This window comes from Oncorhynchus kisutch, linkage group LG12 (genome assembly GCF_002021735.2).
Source record: "Oncorhynchus kisutch isolate 150728-3 linkage group LG12, Okis_V2, whole genome shotgun sequence".
NCBI classification, from domain to species: Eukaryota; Metazoa; Chordata; class Actinopteri; order Salmoniformes; family Salmonidae; genus Oncorhynchus; species Oncorhynchus kisutch.
Window position 1 is genome coordinate 23,228,993 of NC_034185.2, and position 26,650 is coordinate 23,255,642.

Below are 26,650 nucleotides of genomic sequence, written 5' to 3' on the forward strand. Positions count from 1 at the left end.
ACTGAGGATAGATCAACAACATTGTAGTTACTCCACAATACTAACCTATTTGACCGAGTGAAAAGAATGTAGCCTGTACAGAATAAAAATATTCCAAAACCTGAATCCTGTTTGCAACAAGACACAAACGTAATACTGCAAAAAATGTGGCAAATCAATTAACTTGTTGTCCTGAATACAAAGTGTTATGTTAGGGGCAATTCCAATACAACACATTACCGAGTACCACTCTCCATATTTTGAGGTATAGTGGAGGCTGTATCATGTTATGCGTATGCTTGTAATCGTTAAGGACGGGGGAGTTTCAAGATAAAAAAGAAAGAGAATGGAGCTAAGCACAGGCAAAATCCACCAGACACTGGGAGACTAATTCACCTTTCAGCAGGACTATAACCTAAAACAAGGCCAAATCTACACTGGAGTTGCTTAAATCTACTTGAAAATCTATGGCAAAACCTGAAAATGGTTGTCTAGCAATGATCAACAACCAACTTGACAGAGCTTGAAGCATTTTTAAAAGAATAAATGGGAAAATGTTGCACAATCCAGGTGTGGAAAAGTCTTAGAGACTTACCCAGAAAGACTCACAGTTGTAATCACTGCCAAAAGGTTATTCTACAAAGAATTGACTCAGGGGTTGTGAATACTTATGTAAGTTAGATATTTCTGTATTTAATTTTCAACAAATTTGATACATTTTCTAAAAACATGTTTGCCATTATGGGATATTTAATCAATTTTGAATTCATGCTGTAACACAACATGAGGAATAAGTCAAGGGGTATGAAGGCACATTCTGAAGGCACATTCTGAAGGCACTTCTGAAGGCACTGTAAATGAACCTTTGTTTTCACCTTCCTTATGACCAATAACTGATTATTACAACACACAACTCTCCATGTGGTAAGCTTGAGGATGGAAGAAACAATCTGATCACACCAAGTCGTTGGAGGACGCACACATTCCTCCAATACATTTTACATGACCAAGTCCTCATCATTTTTCTAGGGTAGCACAATCTTGGCTGAGTAGATCTCTCTCCTTCTGGCACCTGCTGTGTTGCCCACCATGGCAGTGACAGTTAATGACGTGCCCCACAAGCCACCACAGACTGGCTAATGCCTCTGTGACAAGGCAGCATCTCCTGGGACGCTACCCAAACCCCACTATTGGCATCAGTACACACGCCCTCGCTTGCTCAATCAAAAGAAATGGGTGAATTGGAATGAATTAAGGACCTAGTTACTTGCATTGCTTTTGGAGAGTGGCGAATTGCAAGTCATAGATTTGGTTCCTAAGAAACAAATTGAAAATTGGGCATCTTCATGGGCTACTATATATCATGTTGTCATGATAGTTTATTGTATTTGAAATATTCTTTAACCAATTAACTGAAACTTAGACAACTTCAAGGAAACATTCTAGAATTAGGTTGCTGATAAATATTCTGATTTGTGTCTGAACTAAAAGTCCCAAAACGACATATCACTTTGACAGAAGTCATGTCAGAAAAGCATTTGGAAAAAGTGACGCACAGAGGAGCACTACAGGAGTGAAGCCACTGTCCACATAAGACAGAACAGACCCACATCATACCGAGTCCTATTGTTTTAGCAAAAATATGTTGGCACTCTGAATAAAGTCAACTTATCATCTGACCATATCTTGTGATTTCTTTAGTCTTTATCAGCCCCAAATGTTTTAATCACTTCTACAGCGGGCAGACTTTTAGCATAGCCCCTTGTACACCCTGTCTGGCTTACTCCTACTAGCTAACCAACAGCTGCTATATGCTGTACAATAGCACCCTGTCTGGCTTACTCCTACTAGCTAACCAACAGCTGCTATATGCTGTACAATAGCACCCTGTCTGGCTTACTCCTACTAGCTAAACAACAGCTGCTATATGCTGTACAATAGCACCCTGTCTGGCTTACTCCTACTAGCTAACCAACAGCTGCTATATGCTGTACAATAGCACCCTGTCTGGCTTACTCCTACTAGCTAACCAACAGCTGCTATATGCTGTACAATAGCACCCTGTCTGGCTTACTCCTACTAGCTAAACAACAGCTGCTATATGCTGTACAATAGCACCCTGTCTGGCTTACTCCTACTAGCTAACCAACAGCTGCTATATGCTGTACAATAGCACCCTGTCTGGCTTACTCCTACTAGCTAACCAACATCTGCTATATGCTGTACAATAGCACCCTGTCTGGCTTACTCCTACTAGCTAAACAACATCTGCTATATGCTGTACAATAGCACCCTGTCTGGCTTACTCCTACTAGCTAACCAACAGCTGCTATATGCTGTACAATAGCACCCTGTCTGGCTTACTCCTACTAGCTAAACAACATCTGCTATATGCTGTACAATAGCACCCTGTCTGGCTTACTCCTACTAGCTAACCAACAGCTGCTATATGCTGTACAATAGCACCCTGTCTGGCTTACTCCTACTAGCTAACCAACAGCTGCTATATGCTGTACAATAGCACCCTGTCTGGCTTACTCCTACTAGCTAACCAACAGCTGCTATATGCTGTACAATAGCACCCTGTCTGGCTTGTTTGTAGCAAATCAACCGTTGATGTTATAAGTAAATAAAGTGCATCCATATATCAGTTTGACACCTTCATCTCCTACCTGTAATTCATGCAGCACAACAAGACCTTCGTAAAGGTTGACACCCCCCCTTAGCCGGCCTGTACACTTTTACTGTACAGCAGTGGCCCATCCATCTTAGCTCAGGGCCCCATCTCTTTGTCACCCCCACTTCATTTGCAGAGTGATCTTCCAGTGACACCCCTTACAGCCTAACTGATTGTGTGAGGAGGATCTGACACCGCAGTGGAGGGGAGTAGGAGGTGTGGGAGGGCATCTCCGCTAGACAGGATAATCAATTCGCCCCTTTGCCAATGTTTAATCATCCCTGTATCACCCACCGCCACTTACTTCCTTCCCACATGCACGCACTTCCCTTCCTCACACAAATACACACACACAGTAACAGTAGCTTACCAATCTGCCAGTCCCACTGCACCTTTAACAGCTCCTTGTGTTCCATGATGGCCCTGAAACAGAAAGAAAATGACACAATTCCTGTCAGGCACAGGTGAGATTTGAGAGATGGGGGGATAAAACAGTGTGAGTGATGGAGAGAGGAAAGTAAGACAGGAGGATCAAAAGTCTCTTGACAGGAACCTCAGTTTTGACAACTCAGCACCTGTGATTCTGACGAGGGACAAGTCCATCCTATCAGAGCGAGGTGGGGGTACAACCCTCTGACCCTACGGAATGGATCTTGGGAATTCTATTGAAGGAATCATCCGACTCCAGAGGGACAATAGAAACAACATGGCGGACTATTCACGCCCCCCCCCTGTCTAAAAAGAACACCAGCAAGAGACAGAGACGGGTCCCCATGCACCCACTGGCATGGGCGATGTCTCATAACCAGGGGGTTTCCTCGTTCCCCTTTAAGCCTCATAATGAGCTTATTAGAAAGTTAAAGAGTCACAATCTGATCTGGAGAGAGAGGCGTAATAACTATAGAACCTGCTGGTGGGAGTATATGTTGAATATGGGGCATGTCTGTAGATATGTAGCTGGCATCAACGGCTGTATACGATCAGATGGCACATGCAACAGAACGTATACACTAAGTATTCAAAACATTAGGAACACCTGCTCTTTCCATGACAGACTGACCAGATGAATCCATGTGAAAGCTATCATCCCTTATTGATGTCACTTGTTAAATCAACTTCAATCAGTGTAGATGAAGGGGAGGAGAAAGGTTAAAGAATGGTTTTCAAGCCTTGAGACAATTGAGACCTGAATTGTGTATGTGTGCCATTCAGATGGTAAATGGGCAAGACAAACGATTTAAGTGCCTTTGAACAGTGTATGGTAGTAGGTGCGAGGCGCACCGGTTTGTGTCAAGAACTGCAATGCAGTTGGGTTTCTCATGCTCAACAGTTTCCTTTGTGTATCAAGAATGACCCACCACCAAAAGGACATCCAGCCAACTTTACACAACTGTGGGAAGCTTTGGGGTCAACATGGCCAGCATCCCTGTGGAATGCCTTCAACACCTTGTAGAGTGCAAAGCCCCAGCGAACTGAAGCTGTTCTGAAGGCAATCTCAATATTAGGAAGGTGTTCCTAATGTTTAGTATACTCAGTGTAGATGAGGTTAAGGGTTCCTGCTTGATAATGTTAGCGTTGGAGTGTAAAAGATATAGCACTAGAGTTCTGAGTTTCTACTGGCTGCTCTTGTGGTATTGGTGAAGAGGGATGTTCTGTCCAGCATCAGTGAGGAATGATACACTAGACGTGAGTTCAAATACAGTTTGAAATCTTTGAAACACTTTGACCGTTTGCCTGCCTTGAGTGAGAGTTTGCCATTTTGGGACTATTCTGTTGGTTCCATTGTACCAGACAAGCTCAAACAAGCTAAATATATTTGAAATGATTTCAAACAGTATTTGAAGCCAGCTCTGACACACACAAACACACTCACAGCTGAATGCCGCTGAAGAAAGAGCCGAACAGTCCCATCATGCCCAGGAACTCCACCCTGCTCAGGTTCTTAACGATGAACTCCTCACACACGTTAGAGATTCCATAGAGCATGGCACCTCCCAGAACCAGCAGGTCCCCCAGGAGCTTATGGTCCCCTAGGCAGTGAGAGAGCGAGGAGGTAATGACTAGAGCACAACATTACAATAGCCTATCATATGAAAGAGCTATCCCTGAGTTATCCATGACAAATAGGTTATCATATGAAACACTCTTCAGTAATATCAGACTAAGTGGCTATAAAAACCCATTAGTAATGCATGACAACAAGGCAGTGAAAGACATTGGCTGATAAGAGAGGTACAGACAGCAACTGGGTTGCTGCTACTTTTCTTTATTGGAGTTAATAAACTAAGCAAATTTAAGATACTGTTCACTTTATTGGGTTTAAAATAACGCTGTTCTCCGTAACACTACTGTGTAGCTGGTAAGACAAATGGCCATTATTGATTGGAACCTGATACCAAAGGATTGCATTATCCCTTTGTCCCTGCATGTTTCGTGCATACTGAACGCAGCAATGGGTTTCAGTCATGTAGGGATCAACCGTGCCCAATCAAACAAAGAACTTACAGATACTCAGCACACATTTGAGATATAATATAACTATTCTGTCAATTCTGAGACAGAAATGAAACTCTAGCAGTTTGTTTTTAAAGAAACTCTAAACTCCTTGGAACCAGAACATGTAATATGATTTGGATTGGAACATTTATTATTCATAGTGAACCAACATTCTATCTACTGGAAATCCAGGGGGTAATTAATGCAATAATGAGAGGGGGAGGCTGCCCATAGATATGAAAGGCACACCGCGCCAGGGATAACACCGGGGAGCTGACTGTGTTGTTGCTAAAGGTACTGAGGATTAAACACAATGAGACAGTGATGGTGAACTGCTCAGTGAGGACCCTGTGTGTTGGGGTGATCGGGGTATTTGAGTGAAGGACACAGCAGACTGAAGGCCTCCAATGAGTCAGAGCAGTACACATTTAGTATGGGTCTTTGTAAATGCTTAATTAAATGGTTATTCAATAACACTGTGTTATTGGCCCTTGGGGCAGGAAGGGTAATGTTTGTGTGTGTATGTGTCTTACCTAGGCCCTGTTGTCTTCCCACCAGGACATCTGCCCCCACCATGCAGCCGATGCCCAGCAGACACACCCCAACGCCCACAAAATGCACGGCCTTGTACCTCACCAGTAGGAAGAACCAGGACAGCAGCAGCACCACGGGGATGGTGAAACAGTCTAAGAGCTGAGAGGCAGAGGAGAGACATGCAGAGTTAGAACAGACACAATGAACTGTGGTTAGTAAAGACACAACAGAGAGGACATGGTTTAAAATCAGGGACGGGAAACTAGCTGCCATTTTTAGGCCCCCGGATCAATGTCCCCCTCCCCCAACATAGGAACTAAGTCGGGGTCTCAACTTAATGATGAGAGTTAGAATATACAAGGTGCAATTTTGAAATTTGGTTGTGTATCATCAGTTTCTTTCTTATTACGTCACTCACAGTCAGTCACTCAATTACCTCAGGTCAACGAACATGTTTTAGATTGGTAAGTAAGTCTAGATAGTCTAGACAACTTGCAGTAATCATGGTAGAATTACCGACCGGGAGGCCCCATTGATTTTATTAGTCACTCTCACTCAGATATCACCCCCGTCAAAGTTGCCCATTCCTGGTTTAAATGGAGTTCCAAGATACTGTATGCCACATAGACAAGAGAGACACACCTAGGGAGATGGTATCACAGTAGAGCTAAAAAGCACCCACACACAGAGGCAAGGGGCTGACACATAGGACACACACTGTACTAGAGGACAAGGTCAGAGGACAGTCCAACACTAATGGTGATGAGAAAGAATGAGGATGGTGATTTTTAGGGGTGGAGGATTTTGCGTCAGGCAGGAGAAGGGGTCATACGGGAGGGAGGAGAGGTAAGGTTTACGATTGCCTTGGGGACCATCAGGCCTCCATTCCGGGAAGCCTTTCTGGCACTTAGTGGTTGCAGTATGGGCTCACCCTCGGGGACAAGTAGTGCACAGGAGAACAAAGTGCTAAATTGAACCGTAGGACAGCAAAATGCCCCCCCCCCCTCCTCCCTCATCAGAGGCAGAGTACACAGAGGAGAAAAGAAGAGGTGGTGGAGTGGCTCTCCTGACAGCTCACAACAATGAATGTTTTGACACCTACGACAACCCTGGCACAATAATGTGTGGTTTAATCGATTTGTCTAAACACCAGCCCAGTGTGTCTTAGTCTCTCTCATCAGACCAGTATGTCTCAGTCTCTCTCATCAGACCAGTATGTCTCAGTCTCTCTCATCAGACCAGTATGTCTCAGTCTCTCTCATCAGACCAGTATGTCTCAGTCTCTCCTCTCTCCTTAGACCAGTATGTCTCAGTCTCTCCTCTCTCCTCAAACCAGTATGTCTCAGTCTCTCCTCAGACCAGTATGTCTCAGTCTCTCTCATCAGACCAGTATGTCTCAGTCTCTCCTCTCTCCTTAGACCAGTATGTCTCAGTCTCTCCTCTCTCCTCAAACCAGTATGTCTCAGTCTCTCCTCAGACCAGTATGTCTCAGTCTCTCTCATCAGACCAGTATGTCTCAGTCTCTCTCAGACCTGTATGTCTCAGTCTCTCTCATCAGACCAGTATGTCTCAGTGTCTCTCATCAGACCAGTATGTCTCAGTCTCTCATCAGACCAGTATGTCTCAGTGTCTCTCATCAGACCAGTATGGCTCAGTCTCTCCTCTCTCATCAGACCAGTATGTCTCAGTCTCTCACCAGACCAGTATGTCTCAGTCTCTCTCATCAGACCAGTATGTCTCAGTCTCTCTCATCAGACCAGTATGTCTCAGTCTCTCTCCTCAGACCAGTATGTATCAGTCTCTCCTCTCTCCTCAGACCAGTATGGCTGAGTCTCTCCTCTCTCCTCAGACCAGTATGTCTCAGTCTCTCACCAGACCAGTATGTCTCAGTCTCTCTCATCAGACCAGTATGTCTCAGTCTCTCTCCTCAGACCAGTATGTATCAGTCTCTCCTCTCTCCTCAGACCAGTATGTCTCAGTCTCTCCTCTCTCCTCAGACCAGTATGGCTCAGTCTCTCTCATCAGACCAGTATGTCTCAGTCTCTCTCATCAGTCCAGTATGTCTCAGTCTCTCTTATCAGACCAGTATGGCTCAGTCTCTCCTCTCTCCTCAGACCAGTATGTCTCAGTCTCTCATCAGACCAGTATGTCTCAGTCTCTCTCCTCAGCCCAGTATGTCTCAGTCTCTCCTCTCTCATCAGACCAGTATGTCTCAGTCTCTCCTCTCTCATCAGGCCAGCATGTCTCAGTCTCTCCTCTCTCATCAGGCCAGCATGTCTCAGTCTCTCCTCTCTCATCAGGCCAGCATGTCTCAGTCTCTCCTCTCTCATCAGGCCAGCATGTCTCAGTCTCTCCTCTCTCATCAGGCCAGCATGTCTCAGTCTCTCATCAGACCAGTATGTCTCAGTCTCTCCTCTCTCATCAGGCCAGCATGTCTCAGTCTCTCCTCTCTCATCAGGCCAGTATGTCTCAGTCTCTCACCAGACCAGTATGTCTCAGTCTCTCTCATCAGACCAGTATGTCTCAGTCTCTCTCCTCAGCCCAGTATGTCTCAGTCTCTCCTCTCTCATCAGACCAGTATGTCTCAGTCTCTCCTCTCTCATCAGGCCAGCATGTCTCAGTCTCTCCTCTCTCATCAGGCCAGCATGTCTCAGTCTCTCCTCTCTCATCAGGCCAGCATGTCTCAGTCTCTCCTCTCTCATCAGGCCAGCATGTCTCAGTCTCTCCTCTCTCATCAGGCCAGCATGTCTCAGTCTCTCCTCAGCCCAGTATGTCTCAGTCTCTCCTCTCTCATCAGACCAGTATGTCTCAGTCTCTCCTCTCTCATGAGGCCAGCATGTCTCAGTCTCTCCTCTCTCATCAGGCCAGCATGTCTCAGACTCTCCTGTCTCATCAGACCAGTATGTCTCAGTCTCTCCTTTCTCATCAGGCCAGTGTGTTTCTAATGGAAGGCTTTTTCACCACTTGGTTATATTAACCGGTCTGTTCCTGTAGCATGCCCTTGAGAGAAAGGGAGAGAAAAGGAAGATAGAAGTAACAGAGCAGGAGAAGAGAAAAATATAGAAAAAGAAAAAGAGGGAACAAGGGAGAGAGGAAAAGGAGCACAGAGGAGAGGGAGTGAGAAAGAGAAGGAGAGAAAGGGAAAAGTGACAGGAAGCAAGAGATGGAGAGAGATAAACAGTGTAGGCCAGGGATTTTTCTTGAGCGGATGGTCGGGTGGACTGGCATGCAAACTGACTGCAAGAAGCCCAAAGATTTGACTAAAACAATCATTTCAAACCTTGCTTATATTTGTATACAACCACGTGTCTCTCTACTATGTGTGGGAAAACTTGGTAACAGATTCCCAAAATAAAAATCAATTGGAGCAGATTTCCTTGTGTTTTTATAGCCTTTTATGTTCAACAATAAAAAATGTAACTGTTTCTCAGAAAACTTGGGGTCAAATTCGGGCCACAGGCCGCCACTTGGGGAACCCTGATGTAGGGTAACAATAACCATGAGAGAACCCTGAAAGTGAGTGAATGATTGAGGTTGAGTTCTGTGTTACTCTCATCTGTTCTCTCTGTGTAACAGCTATGGCAGGAAACTGACAATTTATACAGTGAGTTATTGGCAAAATAATAGACATGACTTGGTAATGAAATCCTCTTTACAAATACCAGCAAACAAATGAAACCCCTGGCGATTTAGTCAGCCCTAATAAGACTCTCTGCTTAACTCTACCAAATACATCTTCATTTAATACCTCAGTGTGTTATGTCCCCAGGCTGGCTACCTGCATATCTCTAACTGGAAGAGTGTGAATAGCAGTGAAGATAATGTCCCTAGCCAGCTGTAATAATGAGTTGATGAAGAGGAGTTTTCTCCAGATGTACCCACTGATCTCCTCATACTGGAGCCTAGCCAGACTCTACGACCATTCATAACAACTAATCATTTCCCCCTTAATGGGAAAGTCCTTAATAGCACTGTTTTATTCCTCGTTCTCTTCATGACGGAAATATTCATATTGATGAGGCAGTCTAATCTCGTTATAGTTTATTTTAAAAACTATTGAGAATTGTTGTGCCTATTTCTTTCCTCCACCCTCCCTAAAGAATCAGTGGGAGAGCCAATTAAATAAATACCAACATCCCCTGCACAGAGGAAAAGAAGTGTCTGACTTGGCCTTAAAGTGAGACGGTCCATTGATCAAGTCTCTTACTAACACCAAACTTACTTAATTTGAGTTCACTTGACCTGAGCTGCTCTCTTTTTCAGTGTTTCCCCTATATTCATTTAGCCTCTGCTTAACTCCATTTTATTTATTATATTACAATATATATTTTATTTATTATAGTTGCCGCCACTCCCCCCAAAAATAACAAATATAACTTAAATGACTAAAACCAGTTATAATGCATGTAGAAATGATAATGAAGCTATACACTCAGTGTTCAGTTTATTAGGTACACCCATCTAGTACTGGGTTGGACCCCCCTTTGAATCCAGAACAACCTGAATTCTTCGGGGCATGGACATGTTGCTCAATTGGTAACATGTGGCAGGAAAACATTCCCCACAACATTACACCACCACCACCCAGTACCGTTGACACCAGGCAGGACTGCTTACGCCAAATCCAAACCTCGCCATCAGCATGATGCAACAGGAACTGGGATTTGTCGGACCAGGCTATATTTTTTGCCCACTGGAGCCACTTCTTGTTTTTAGCTGAAAGGAGTGGAACCCGGTGTGGTCGTCTGCTGCAATAGCGTATCTGTGACAAGGACCGACAAGTTGTGCGTTCTGCACTGTTGTACTGTGCTGATGTTTGCCTGTTTGTGGCCCACCTGCTAGCTTGCAAGATTCGTGCCATTCTCCTTAGATCTCTCATCATCAAGCTGTCATGGGGCCCTCATTGATTTTGTTATAATGTTTGAGTCATTCAGATGGCTTATGTCGTGTTCATATGCTATGACAAAAGGTGTAGAAGAGAAGAAAACTATTATACTGTTCTCTCCACCAATTTGTAGAATTACAGGAAATTTGCTTTAAAACAAAGATATTGTCTCTGCGACAAAGACGAGGTCCTCAAAAATGTTCGGGTCAGAGACTGCGCCAATAGCCCCGCCCACTACCAGGCAACCCCCCCACGCTGACTTTGCCACCACTGCGGAAGAAAATCGTAGGTGAAACACTGCTCATTATCAAACCAACTTGCACAGCAGATCTGGGAAAAAAATGTTTTATTTCAAAATATTTGTACCAGTTTGAGTTATAGCTGTTTACTGAGTCAATATTTACAGTGATTCCTTGAGTGCACCTTCCTCTGAACGTTTAATCACCATCACAATATCCTCAGACTGGGTTTACTTTGAAGAGAGAGCTACTGCTGTAGTCTGCTGCTCTCAAATATCCGTCTCTTCACAGTGGAAGAGTCACCCTATCACTCTCCTCACCTTCTGGCCTAGTCACTCAGTGACAGTCACACCATGCGGATAGATAGATCCATCCCTGTGTGAACAGTTGCTGCAGGCCACCTGTGTGCTTGTCACATCATTACGTTGGGCTGCCTCTGGGTCAGCAAGGCATGGAGGTACTGATCAACTCGTCCATGCATCATCCAGTCTGTCTGCCTGTCTGTCACAGGGCCAGACCACCAATGAGGGGATTCTGTTACCTTTTACACTCCACTTCCACCACTTCACTTCAGCAGAACAATCGGCACTCCACACCACTGGCCTTGACACTCTGTGAGACCGAGGTTCCATGCTTGTCATCGTTGGCCTTCTAGAAACAACGATGAGGCGGAGTGGTCTCGAGTGGCGGACAGGGGATGACGTAAGCGGAGCGGTATCTGATGGAGATAGACCCTGACACTCCATCTGTTTTCTGGCTGGCTGAGTAGAGGCGGGGGCAGTGACAGAGGAAGAGACAAAGACAGAATCCCACGATGTCACAGATCCCTCTGGAACTTTCATTGTGCACATCTGGACTCTATTCCCACTGATTGTATTTGTATATATGTGCCCTTTGTTCACCATGGTGCTGTCCATTATTGTTACAATGTCCATTGGTGCATGTGAGTACCCGTGCTGTGTGTTTTGGGCTTTCGTGCCTTTGTGGATCGCGCAGATGATTACGGGTCTGGTCCCGTGTGATAATCATTGTGGGCTAGTGTTATTTATTCAAGGTACTCCTTGGTCTTTTATTTGGGTTTGTTTGGTCTTCGTCCCCGTGCCCTTACATGTTACGCCGTAATTTGGGGTATAATAAAAAAAATATTCCTGCACTTGTCTCCTGAATCATTCATGCCAACGTGACACACGAGCCGATAATAGACACATTTAAATATATTTTTCTTCCAACTTCTTTCCACATGGCTCAAAATGCTGGATCTGCACTTCTAGGATCTGAAGAAAGAATCAATCTATATTTATTCAGATTGTTGCTGATACCTTATATTCTCAGGCTATCGTAGACTTTAGGGTAAATCTATTTGAGATAAATGGTTGAGATTGATATCATTTAAAATCTTAACAGGTTTGTCAAACTATTTAATAATTTCTTTAAAACATTTTTTTTTAATAAAACGTTTTTGTTGTTGTTTTTTTTAACCTTAAAAGTCCATTCTAAACACATAAGTTGTAGCTTAGACATATTTGACATTATCTGAGGTTTTTGTGTTGTACCCGCCATCGGCTGAGACACAACATGCTCTTGAATATATATGAAAAAGATGAATAACATTCCAGCCATGAGGCCAAATAGGGAGCTTTTGGTCATTGACTGCAGGGAAGGACTACTGAATGACAATGACACCACCACACGTTGTATAGCCTATTTGACTGATATGGCTGTATACACAAGTTATACCCATTATCACAACTTTGCAGCACTCTCATCTCAAATCAAATTGTATTCGTCGACCTAGACTTGGCACTCCGGTACCGCTTGCCGTGCGGTAGCAGAGAGAACAGTCTATGACTTGGGTGACTGGTATCTGACAATTTTGTGGGTCTTCCTCTAAGTGTCAGGACTACTAATAAAAAACAAATTGAAACAAAAACGAACATAAAAAAGCAAAACTATAATAACCTGGGTGAGCAGGAAGTACCATAAAGTCCAGGTAAGCCAGTGAATTTCTAATAGTAGTCTCTGAGTCCTGGCTGGGCTCCAGAGGGGTGGAGGGAAATGCCAGATTTAGCTGAGATTCGATTTAGCTGAGATCCTGCTCTCAGCAGGACTCTCCTATAATCTTCCCTCTCTCCATCCCTCCCTCCACTAGCAAACTGATGCCTTTCGGGTGGATATGAGTAAGGCTCCTTTGGCACTAACCACATTTTAATGAAGATAAACTGACACACGGAACGAGAGTCAGCAAGTGCACCTTTAATTAGCCCCCTTATCATGAAGTCTCAACCAGAAGTGGATTCACAGCAGGGCCAGGCCAGGCAGAGGGCCAGCCAATCAAGATGGATTTATGTATATACACTGCTCAAAAAAATAAAGGGAACACTAAAATAACACATCCTAGATCTGAATGAATGAAATATTCTTATTAAATACTTTTTTCTTTACATAGTTGAATGTGCTGACAACAAAATCACACAAAAATTATCAATGGAAATCAAATTTATCAACCTATGGAGGTCTGGATTTGGAGTCACACTCAAAATTAAAGTGGAACACCACACTACAGGCTGATCCAACTTTATGTAATGTCCTTAAAACAAGTCAAAATGAGGCTCAGTAGTGTGTGTGTGGCCTCCACGTGCCTGTATGACCTCCCTACAACGCCTGGGCATGCTCCTATTGAGGTGGCGGATGGTCTCCTGAGGGATCTCCTCCCAGACCTGGACTAAAGCATCCGCCAACTCCTGGACAGTCTGTGGTGCAACGTGGCGTTGGTGGATGGAGCGAGACATGATGTCCCAGATGTGCTCAATTGGATTCAGGTCTAGGGAACGGGCGGGCCAGTCCATAGCATCAATGCCTTCCTCTTGCAGGAACTGCTGACACACTCCAGCCACATGAGGTCTAGCATTGTCTTGCATTAGGAGGAACCCAGGGCCAACCGCATCAGCATATAGTCTCACAAGGGGTCTGAGGATCTCATCTCGGTACCTAATGGCAGTCAGGCTACCTCTGGCGAGCACATGGAGGGCTGTGCGGCCCCCCAAAGAAATGCCACCCCACACCATGAATGACCCACCGCCAAACCGGTCATGCTGGAGGATGTTGCAGGCAGCAGAACGTTCTCCACGGCGTCTCCAGACTCTGTCACGTCTGTCACATGTGCTCAGTGTGAACCTGCTTTCATCTGTGAAGAGCACAGGGCGCAAGTGGCGAATTTGCCAATCTTGGTGTTCTCTGGAAAATGCCAAACGTCCTGCACGGTGTTGGGCTGTAAGCACAACCCCCACCTGTGGACGTCGGGCCCTCATACCACCCTCATGGAGTCTGTTTCTGACCGTTTGAGCAGACACATGCACATTTGTGGCCTGCTGGAGGTCATTTTGCAGGGCTCTGGCAGTGCTCCTCCTGCTCCTCCTTGCACAAAGGCTGAGGTAGCGGTCCTGCTGCTGGGTTGTTGCCCTTCTGCGGCCTCCTCCAAGTCTCCTGATGTACTGGCCTGTCTCCTGGTAGCGCCTCCATGCTCTGGACGCTGACAGACACAGCAAACCTTCTTGCCACAGCTCGCATTGATGTGCCATCCTGGATGAGCTGCACTACCTGAGCCACTTGTGTGGGTTGTAGACTCCGTCTCATGCTACCACTAGAGTGAAAGTACCGCCAGCATTCAAGTGACCAAAACATCAGCCAGGAAGCATAGGAACTGAGAAGTGGTCTGTGGTCACCAACTGCAGAACCACTCATTTACTGGGGGTGTCTTGCTAATTGCCTATAATTTCCACCTGTTGTCTATTCCATTTGCACAAACAGCATGTGAAATTTATTGTCAATCAGTGTTGCTTCCTAAGTGTACAGTTTGATTTCACAGAAGTGTGATTGACTTGGCGTTACATTGTGTTGTTCAAGTGTTCCCTTTATTTTGTTGAGCAGTGTATATTACAAACAACAAATCAAATTCATTTATTTCATTTTATATATACAGTGCCTTGCGAAAGTATTCGGCCCCCTTGAACTATGCAACCTTTTGCCACATTTCAGGCTTCAAACATAAAGATATAAAACTGTATTTTTTTGTGAAAAATCAACAACAAGTGGGACACAATCATGAAGTGGAACGACATTTATTGGATATTTCAAACTTTTTGAACAAATCAAAAACGGAAAAATTGGGCGTGCAAAATGATTCAGCCCCCTTAAGTTAATACTTTGTAGCGCCACCTTTTGCTGCGATTACAGCTGTAAGTCGCTTGGGGTATGTCTATCAGTTTTGCACATCGAGAGACTGACATTTTTTCCCATTCCTCCTTGCAAAACAGCTCGAGATCAGTGAGGTTAGATGGAGAGCATTTGTGAACAGCAGTTTTCAGTTCTTTCCACAGATTCTCGATTGGATTCAGGTCTGGACTTTGACTTGGCCATTCTAACACCTGGATATGTTTCTTTTTGAACCATTCCATTGTAGATTTTGCTTTATGTTTTGGATCATTGTCTTGTTGGAAGACAAATCTCCGTCCCAGTCTCAGGTCTTTTGCAGACTCCATCAGGTTTTCTTCCAGAATGGTCCTGTATTTGGCTCCATCCATCTTCCCATCAATTTTAACCATCTTCCCTGTCCCTGCTGAAGAAAAGCAGGCCCAAACCATGATGCTGCCACCACCATGTTTGACAGTGGGGATGGTGTGTTCAGGGTGATGAGCTGTGTTGCTTTTACGCCAAACATAACGTTTTGCATTGTTGCCAAAAAGTTCAATTTTGGTTTCATCTGACCAGAGCACCTTCTTCCACATGTTTGGTGTGTCTCCCAGGTGGCTTGTGGCAAACTTTAAACGACACTTTTTATGGATATCTTTAAGAAATGGCTTTCTTCTTGCCACTCTTCCATAAAGGCCAGATTTGTGCAATATACGATTGATTGTTGTCCTATGGATAGAGTCTCCCACCTCAGCTGTAGATCTCTGCAGTTCATCCAGAGTGATCATGGGCCTCTTGGCTGCATCTCTGATCAGTCTTCTCCTTGTATGAGCTGAAAGTTTAGAGGGACGGCCAGGTCTTGGTAGATTTGCAGTGGTCTGATACTCCTTCCATTTCAATATTATCGCTTGCACAGTGCTCCTTGGGATGTTTAAAGCTTGGGAAATATTTTTGTATCCAAATCCGGCTTTAAACTTCTTCACAACAGTATCTCAGACCTGCCTGGTGTGTTCCTTGTTCTTCATGATGCTCTCTGCGCTTTTAACGGACCTCTGAGACTATCACAGTGCAGGTGCATTTATACGGAGACTTGATTACACACAGGTGGATTGTATTTATCATCATTAGTCATTTAGGTCAACATTGAGTTTGAAAGTTTGAAATATCCAATAAATGTCGTTCCACTTCATGATTGTGTCCCACTTGTTGTTGATTCTTCACAAAAAAATACAGTTTTATATCTTTATGTTTGAAGCCTGAAATGTGGCAAAAGGTCGCAAAGTTCAAGGGGGCCGAATACTTTCGCAAGGCACTGTACGCATAACATTAAGTACATGAATTATATTTGTAGTTTGTATTGTCTCCTGACTAAACAGAAATGTTGAAAATGTTGAAAAATGCAGTTGGAGGCTAATTTGTTTTATCGCAATCATATGGTACCACTACCCACCCCCCCCACACATGTACCTACTAGCATGCTAACTGTGGGAAAATTGTTTAGACCCTCTGCAATTCTTTGCTAATGCGAACTAGCGCTAGCCAGCTAGTCACGTTATGACTAGCTGGCTAGCATTATGGCAAAACAAGTTATGGCAAAACAAAGTTCACTCATGCACTTTTTCAAAAAGCCACAGATGGAGGATGAAGAGTCATCGTCAGCCCATGAGGTTAGCTACTGCTTTGACTTCCACAGCCCAGCTCAACATCGCCCAGCCCAGCCTTGTCATGGTGAGCATGTCATCACGAGGCCACCTGCGCATTTGTCTGAACTGTAGTTGACGAACCACCCACACAACCAAAAATATGAGTCATCCTCGTTTTGGAATACATTTTTTTAACCTTTATTTAACTAGGCAAGTCAGTTGAGAACAAATTCTTATTTACAATGACGGCCTACCCCGGCCAAGCCCTAACGCGGACGACGCTGGGGCAATTGTGCGGTGCCCTACGGGACTCCAATCACGGCCGGTTGTGATACAGTCTAGAATCTAACCAGGTCTGTAGTGATGCCTCAAGCACTGAGATGCAGTGTCTTAGACCGCTGCACCACTCGGTATGGACAGTTTTTTTTAGCTGGCATACAGTTCGACAAAGCATGCTCTTTTCTGTAAAACTGCGTACACATTTCTCCAAGGCCACTATGGAAGGCTCATTTGTTAGAGACATATATAAAGATTGGAAGCATCTTTGCGAGGCATGCTTCAACACCAGGCTAGCAAACCCCACTCTTTTGCACTGGATACATGTGAAGGCTATAGTACAAAGCCATCACAATCAAAGCCAGGGTCATGTTTTAAACTTACCCGCAAGTTCATAGCACTACATAGAGAAAAGTGAAGAGGCCCTTAAAAAGTGAAACTTTTTGAACATTTCTACATAAATAACCAAATATGACCAAATAAAAAATCTAAATAGTCTATAACAGCTGCCCAAAAATGCTAGACTCATCTTCTGGAACAGACAGCTGACTGAGCTGCATACCCGGTTCCAGGAGGATCAATATGGAATAATGAGAGTAGGGCTGTCTCCGACAAAAAAAAATCGACCGAAAGTAGTTTGTTCTTTCGACCAATAGATTGGTCTAAATTTGTTAACCTGTATTTTTCCATATATAGATACACCTTATGTGTTTTAATAAAATAATCTACAGTGGCAAGACAAAGTATGTGAACCCTTTGGAAATACCCGGATTTCTGCATTAATTAGTAATAAAATTTGATCTGATCTTCGTCTAGGTCACAACAATAGACAAACACAGTCTGCATAACTAATAACACACAAACAATTATACGTTTTAATGTCTTTATTGAACACACCGTGTAAACTTCCACAGTGCAGGGTGGGAAAAGTATGTGAACCCTTGGATTTAATAACTTGCTGACCCTCCTTTGACAGCAATAACCTCAACCAAACGTTTCTGTAGTTGGGGATCAGACTTCCTCTTTACAAAACTGTTTCAGTTCAGCAATATTCTTGGGATGTCTGGTGTGAACTGCTCTCTTGCGGTCATGCCACAGCATCTCAAATCAGGATGAGGTCAGGACTCTGACGGGCCACTCCAGAAGGCGTATTTTCTTCTGTTGAAGCCATTCTGTCGTTGATTTACTTCTGTGTTTTGGGTCGTTGTCCTGTTGCGTCACCCATCTTCTGTTGAGCTTCAATTGGCGGATAGATAGCCTAACATTCTCATGCAACAAAATGTCTTGACAAACTTGGGAATTCATTTTTCCGTCGATGATAGCAAGTTGTCCAGGCCCTGAGGCAGCAAAGCAGCCCCAAACCATGATGCTCCCTCCACAATACTTTACAGTTGGGATGAGGTTTTGATGTTGGTGTGCTGTGGCTTTTTTTTCTCCACACATAGTGTTGTGTGTTTCTTCCAAACCACTCAACTGTAGTTTCATCTGTCCACAGAATATTTTGCCAGTTGCGCTGTGGAACATCTAGGTGCGCTGTAGAACTTCTAGGTGCACTTTGTTTTTTTTGGACAGCAGTGGCTTCTTCTGTGTTGTCCTCCCATGAACACCATTCTTGTGTATTGTTTTATGTATCGTAGACTCATCAACAGAGATGTTTGCATGTTCCAGAGATTTCTGTAAGTCTTTAGCTCACACTCTAGGATTCTTCTTAACCTCATTAAGCATTCTGCGCTGTGCTCTTGCAGTCATCTTTGAAGGACGGCCACTCCTAAGAAGAGTAGCAATTGTGCTGAACTTACTCCATTTATAGACAATTTGTCTTACCGTGGACTGATGAACATCAAGGCTTTTAGAGATATCTTTGTAACCCTTTCCGACATCATCCAAGTCAACAATTCTTAATCTTAGGTCTTCTGAGATCTCTTTTGTCCGAGGAATGGTTCACATCCGGCAATGCTTCTTGTGAATAGCAAACACACATTTTGTGAATGTTTTTTTTTATAGGGCAAGGCAGCTCTAACCAGCATCTCCAATCTCGTCTCATTGATTGGACTCCAGGTTAGCTGACTTCTGACACTAATTCGCTTTAGGAGTAGTCATTAGTCTAGAGGTTCACATACTTTTTCCAATTTATACTGTGAATGTTTAAATTATGTTTTCAATATAGACAGGAAAATTCTATAATTTGTACGTTATTAGTTTAAGCACACTATGTTTGTCTATTGTTGTGATCTGATGAAGATCAGATCAAATTTGATGAGCAATTTATGCAGAAATCCAGGTAATTCAAAAAGGGTTCACATACTTTTTCCTGCCACTGTATGCATTGAGCTTGTCTGATGCTTAAAGCTTACGGTTTGATGAAATAAGACAAAGGCCTCAAGAGGGCGCCAGAGATCTAGATAACCAGAATAAAACACCTGACCTAACTATTCGCCTCTCGCAGATTCTGCCATTACTCTCCTGAAGTTGCCAATAATAGGCTACACGAGGAGTCTGCAACCTTTCTCATGTGGAATGCCAATTTATCTTCCCATTTCTACTGATCTGCATGACAGTTTTTATATGTACATTTTCATGAAATGGTTCCATTTAATTTATAATAATGTCTTCATATCTCAAAAATGGTGTTCTGGTTAATCAAAATTTTATCCAAATCTAAATGAAAATTATACAAACCTAAAAAGTAACTTCTATTGCCAACTACGTAAAATTAGCCTACATAAAGCCAACACATAACATTGCAGCCTGCAGGTAGAAAATATCAAAATAAAAATAAATATCCTATAAATCACATTGGCTACTGTCACGACTTCCGCCGATGTCAGTCCCTCTCCTTGTTCGGGTGGCGTTCGGCGGTCGACGTCACCGGCCTTCTAGCCATCGTCGATCCACTTTTCATTTTCCATTTGTTTTGTCTTCGCCTTACACACCTGGATTCAATTCCCAAATTACTTGTTTATTATTTAACCCTTTGTTCCCCATTTGTTTGTTTGTGAGTAATTGTTTGTACGTAAATCGGTCCGTTATGTGGGCTTGCTTTATTGTATTATATTTGTCTATTTTGAGTAAATTACATTTACTCATATCTGCTGTCCTGCGCCTAACTCCTCTACACAAGCTACACACAGACCACATTACAGAATTACTCATCAAGAATGGAGTCAGCAGGAGCAGATGCCCTCCCTGTGGCGATAGAGGAGCGCATCCAGCAGCAAGCGACCATATTGCAACATCTGGGCACCGCCATGGATCGCGTGCTGCAGACGATGGATCGTTGGGAGAGAGGAGGAGGTCGTCCAGCACCTCCACTAGCCCCAATACAGCAGGCCCCACTGTCCACCCCTCCTTCACCAGGTCCCAGCAGGATTCGGCTTGCGCTCCCAAGGGAGTATGACGGTACGGCTGCTGGATGCCAGGGGTTCCTACTCCAGCTTGAGCTCTACCTGGCGACCGTCCACCCGGCTCCTTCGGGACGTGAAAGCGTGTCCGCCCTCGTCTCCTGCCTCTCAGGCAAAGTCCTGGGGTGGGCCAACTCCGTATGGAGTGAAGGAGACGCGGCGTTGGACCATTACACAGAGTCTGGAACAACAGGGCACCGATGCAGTCTGCGCGAGGACGTCCGTCGGGAGTTGGCCAACTGAGACACCACCCTCACGTTGGACCAGCTGGTGGACCTGTCCATCCGGCTGGACATCCTGCTGGCTACCCGCGGACGTCCGGATCGGGGCCTGTCAATTCCATTCCCCAGCACCTCCGCTCCGACACCCATGGAGCCGGGAGGTGCTGCACGATCGGAGGAGGGGCCATTCCCTGCACCATCTGTGGCTGCAGAGGGCACACTGCTGGTCAGTGCTGGGGTGGGTTCTTCAGGGAGTCGAGGCAGCAGGCAGGGCACTATCGTGTCACCCCAGGTGAGTCGGCACCAGGCTCACCCAGAGCCTCCTGTTACTCACATGTATGTGTTTATTAAATTTCCTGACTTTTCCCCGCATAAGGCACTCGTAGATTCAGGCGCAGCTGGGAATTTTATTGACCGTTCATTTGCCCATAGTTTAGCGATTCCCCTTGTTCCTGTGGATATGCCCTTCCCTGTGCACGCCCTAGATAGTCAACCATTAGGGTCAGGGTTGATTAGGAAGGCCACCGCTCCACTAAGCATGGTTACGCAAGAGGGTCATAAGGAGAGAATCAGTCTCTTCCATATTGATTCTCCAGCGTTTTGTGTGGTGCTGGGCCTACCCTGGTTGGCCTGTCATGACCCCACTATTTCGTGGCAACAGAGGGCTGTCAAGGGGTGGTCACAAGAGTGCTCAGGGAGGTGTGTAGGGGTTTCCATCGGTGCGACTACGGTGGAAAGTCCAGACCAGGTCTCCCTCGTGCGTATCCCCTCAGAATATGCCGATTTGGCTCTCGCCTTCTGTAAGACGAAGGTGACTCAATTACCACCCCATCGACGGGGGGGATTGTGCGATAAATCTCCTGGTAGACACTGCACTTCCCAGGAGTCACGTGTATCCTCTGTCACAGGAGGAGACAGCGGCTATGGAAACATATGGGGCAGGGATACATTCGACCCTCCACTTCACCTGCCTCCTCAAGTTTATTGTTTGTGAAGAAGAAGGATGTAGGTCTGCGCCCGTGTATTGACTATCGGGTTATCAGTCAGATCACTGTGAGGTACAGCTACCCGCTGCCTCTCATCGCCAGTGCGATCGAGTCAATGCACGGGGCGCGCTTCTTCACAAAATTGGATCTCAGGAACACTTACAACCTGGTGCGTATCCGGGAGGGTGACGAGTGGAAGACGGCATTTAGTACCACCTCAGGGCACTATGCGTACCTCGTCATGCCGTACGGTTTGACGAATGCTCCATCAGTCTTCCAGGCCTTTGTTGACGAGATTTTCTGGGACCTACACGAGCAGGGTGTAGTGGTGTATATCGACGACATTCTGATATACTCCGCTACACGCTCCGAGCATGTGTCCCAGGTGCGCAGGGTGCTTGGTCGACTGTTGGAGCATGACTTGTGTGTCAAGGCTGAGAAATGTCTGTTCTTCTAACAGTCTGTCTCCTTCCTAGGGTACCGCATTTCCACTTCAGGGGTGGAGATGGAGAGTGACCGCATTTCAGCCATGCATAATTGGCCAACCAAGGAAGTGCAGCGGTTTCTCGGGTTTGCCAACTATTACGGAGGTTTATCCAGGGTTTTGGTCATGTATCAGCTCCCATGACCTCACTGCTGAAGGGGGGACCGGTGTGGCTGCAGTGGTTGGCTGAGGCGGACAGGGCTTTTGGTCACCTGAAGGCTCGGTTTACATCGGCTCCCGTGCTGGCTCATTCGGATCCCTCTTTGGCGTTCATAGTGGAGGTGGGCGCGTCTGAGGCTGGGATAGGAGCCGTGCTCTCTCAGCGCTCAGGCACGCCACCAAAGCTCCGCCCCTGTGCTTTCTTTTCGAAGAAGCTCAGCCCAGCAGAGCGAAACTATGTTGTGGGGGACCGGGAGCTGTTGGCTGTCGTCAAGGCTCTAAAGGCGTGGAGACATTGGCTTGAGGGGGCTAAACACCATTTCCTCATCTGGACTGACCACCACAATCTGGAGTACATCCGGGCGGCGAGGAGACGTGGGCCATGTTCTTTACCCGTTTTGTTTTCACTCTGTCCTACAGACCAGGTTCCCAAAACGCTAAGGCAGACGCACTGTCCCGGATGTATGACACAGAGGAGCGGTCCATGAATCACACTCCCATACTTCCGGCCTCTTGCCTGGTGGCACCGGTGGTGTGGGAGCTGGACGTTTGATCTATTGGGCCCACACGTCACCCCCATCTGGTCATCCTGGCATCGGTCGGACGGTGCGTTGCCATAGTGGGAAGTACTGGTGGTCCACCTTGGACAAGGACGTGAGGGTTTATGTTTCCTCCTGCTCGGTGTGCGCCCAATGCAAGGCTCCCCGGCAAGTTACAACCCCTACCCGTCCTGACGGATCTTCCTCCCTCACAGGGCAACACCACGATCCTGGACGTTGTGGATTGGTTTTCTAAGTCCTGCCGTCTCCTCCCTTTGCCCGGTCTCCCTACGGCCCTACAGACTGCGGAGGCCCTGTTTACTCACGTCTTCCGGCACTATGAGGTGCCTGAGGACATAGACTCTGATCAGGGTCCCCAGTTCACGTCCAGGGTTTGGAGAGTGTTCATGGAACGTCTGGGGATCTCGGTCAGCCTTACTTCAGGTTTTCACCCCGAGAGTAACGGGCAGATGGAAAGAGTAAACCAGGATGTGGGTAGGTTTCTGTGGTCATATTGCCAGGACCGGCCAGGGGAGTGGGCGGCGTTCATCCCCTGGGCAGAGATGGCCCAAAACGCACTCCTCCTCTCTCCCTTCCAGTGCGTACTGGGGTATCAGCCGGTTCTAGCACCTTGGCATCAGAGCCAGATCAGATCAGAGCCAGCTCCTGCGGTGGACAAATGGTTTAAGCGCTCAGAGGAGACCTGGGACGCCGCCCATGCGCACCTGCAATGGGCCGTGAGGCGGCAGAAGGCGAGCACCGACCGCCACCGCAGTGAGGCCACCTGCTCGCCTTCTGCCGCCTCACGGCCAATTTCGTGGTGTCCCCCGGTGGCCTCACTGCGGTGGCGGTCGGTGCTCGCCTTCTGCCGCCTCACGGCCCGTTGCAGGTGCGCATGGGAAGCGTCCCAGGTCTCCTCTGAGCGCTTAAACCATTCGTCCACCGCAGGAGCTGGCTCTCTCTTTTTTTTTACCCCCTTTTCTCCCCAATTTCGTGGTGTCCAATTGTTGTAGTAGCTACTATCTTGTCTCATCGCTACAACTCCCATACGGGCTCGGGAGAGACGAAGGTTGAAAGTCATGCGTCCTCTGATACACAACCCAACCTAGCCGCACTGCTTCTTAACACAGCGCGCATCCAACCCGGAAGCCAGCCGCACCAATGTGTCGGAGGAAACCTTGGTTAGCACGCACTGCGCCCGGCCTGCCACAGGAGTCGCTGGTGCGCGATGAGACAAGGACATCCCTACCGACCAAGCCCTCCTTAACCCGGACGACGCTAGGCCAATTGTGCGTCGCCCCATGGACCTCCCGGTCGCGGCCGGTTACGACAGAGCCTGGGCGCGAACCCAGAGTCTCTGATGGCACAGCTGGCGCTGCAGTACAGCGCCCTTAACAACTGCGCCACCCGGGAGGCCTGGATCTGGCTCTCGACCCAAAACTTGCCCCTCCGCCTGCCCTGCCGGAAGCTGGGTCCGCGGTTTGTGGGGCCATTTAAAGTCCTGAGGAGATTGAACGAGGTATGCTACAGGTTACAGCTTCCCCCAGATTACCGTATTAATCCCTGTGAGTAATTGTTTGTATGTAAATCGGTCCGTTATGTGGGCTAGCTTTATTGTATTATATTTGTCTATTTTGAGTAAATTACGTTTATTTACTCATATCTGCTATCCTGCACCTGACTCCTCTACACAAGCTACACACAGACCACATTACAGCTACACATGGCCTGTCTGCAACGAACTTGAAACATTGCATCAACTATTAACTTGGGCCCGGCCCGAAGCTTGCGCTAGCATTGTATAAAATATTCTGGCCATTAGAATTTCCAGCGCCAGTGAGCTCAGGACAGACATAGTTGTAGGCTATTTGCGCAAGAGATAAGAAACACACCGGAGCTGAGTACCAGCACCTCAAATTTTCTACTGCTTGAGCTCATGTTCCTCTTATAGAATATTAGCTCAACAGTATTGTGGAGCTCCTGCACCTAAATATAAACAGTACCAGCACCCAAAATGAGTATATATTTCAGTCCAAGTCAAACACTGATAAGAGTTTATGAGGTAGGCCTATTTCATGACGTTTCCACAGGATCAGAGCATGACATGTTTCCCTTTCACGCTGAGTGGTTATCGAAAGGGAGAGAGCTGGAAAGATTGTTATTCTGAATGGATGTAAAACCAGACTTTGCTTGCTGTTGAGGTGAAGAAAATATGACTTTGAGAAGCTCCATAGGTCACTAGTGGTGGTGCATTAAGCCAATCAGAAATACTATCAGATCCCCAAATGAGCACATTTATATGCCTACATTTGTGCGCAGGCCAGGTAGCCTATAGGCCTACTTCTATGCGTGGGTGTCCTTACTCAACATTGACAGGAGGCTACAAACAATAGACCAAGACTAAATTGACACCTCGTAAATGGAATGAAATGAACCAAAACTTGTTTCTCACAAATGTAGCATTGGTTTTGCATTCTGCAACCACAACAAAAAAGTGTCCACTCAGACAATGAGAATGGGAATCCCTGAATAATAATATTGAAGGCATTAAAATAAATTACCATAACCAAATTAACAACATTGTAGATTAGAAATTATGGGAATTAACGGTAAATGTACTAATGGCGATGTATGTAATGGGGAATTGATCTACACTAACAAGCAAAGCAAACAATTCACACAATGAAGTTATGAAACAATGAATGTGCACATGATCAATCCCACATCTGCATTGGCCATGCAGCAGTTATGGTGATATGGCCTCAGCAGAAATCAAGGCATTCATACTTATTGCGCTTCGCTGAGCAGTGCAGAGCTGTTTTCAAGGTAGTGAGTTTGTTTATATACAGGAGCTACTGCCCCAACCTACCGTTAACTAATTATGCTAATGCAGAGCTGTGCTTGATTTGGCCTCTGCATGCCTCTGGAGGCTCCGCATTTGTGTCACACCATCCCTATGGAGCATCCGATTACATTTTTTTCGGATCAAACATAAATGGGCTTTTAGTCTAGGCCTCCACAATGGACTAGTTCACTGAGATGGGCGCAAATATACATATATATTTGTTACTGCACGACGACAACAATCAAGGTCGACCAACAGCCTTATGACCAAACAATTTGCCAGTCACCTAATTGGGGTCAGACCTAAATTAAAGCAGCAGCGCCCTGTCTGCCAGGGTCTAGGACTTTTCCACTGAAATAATCACTGCTGGCCCCATGTGGTCACTATCATATCTCTGCTGAAGATGCTGAATGAAGCGTGTTTATGAGGTCAGGAATTCCCATCCCTTATTGAAGGTTTAGACAGCTGTAGCCCTGACATTTCTCCTAATATCAATAGACAACTAAGGAACATCATCACACTTCCTATGACTTAGTGTTGAGAGAGACTTCTCCACTTGCCTGGCTACGCAGACTCCTTGCTCTGGCCAAACGCCACACAAACAAACTTTATTTTCTTCTCCACAATGAGTCTGGATCTGAGTACCGAATGTGAACGCGGGGCAGTCTGATTGGTCCAGAAACCAATGGGTTGGGCCAGAGCCAGAACACATGAACACACACAAAGTGGCAGTTAAAAAATATGTTTAAAAATATGTCATTAGCTTAGATATTCTGATTGGTTAGAGACAATCCAATCACAGATGACTTTGTTTTGTACAACCTCCCTTCCTGCCCCTCTTCACCACAAATGACTTCAATGATGGCAGTCTCAGACTAAAGTATGTAGCAAACGACAGAGCAGTGGAAGAATTTAGTGCAACTGGTCAGGCCATTTTTTCACTACAGGCCGTATCAAAACATCCATCAGATCTTGCATGCTGACTGCACGTCTCAACAATTGTAGCCTGGTTGTCCTTTGAAACGGAACTCAGGGACTTTTTGGACTATGGTGATATAATCTCCACCTTCAACACCATGCCTAGGCATCTACACTTGT

The 26,650-nt window shown here is 45.7% G+C and overlaps 1 protein-coding gene across 1 annotated transcript in view; it reads right to left on the bottom strand.

The window, feature by feature from the left end:
* Window positions 1–26,650, bottom strand: part of LOC109900248 (solute carrier family 35 member F1) — a 143,504-nt gene that overhangs the window by 19,276 nt on the left and 97,578 nt on the right. Inside the window, exons 4-6 of the mRNA XM_020495937.2 lie at window positions 5,686–5,845; window positions 4,530–4,686; window positions 3,027–3,079 (exon numbers count right to left, since the gene is read on the bottom strand). Of these exons, the coding sequence (XP_020351526.1) occupies window positions 3,027–3,079; window positions 4,530–4,686; window positions 5,686–5,845 (370 nt within the window). The remainder of the gene's footprint in view (window positions 1–3,026; window positions 3,080–4,529; window positions 4,687–5,685; window positions 5,846–26,650) is intronic.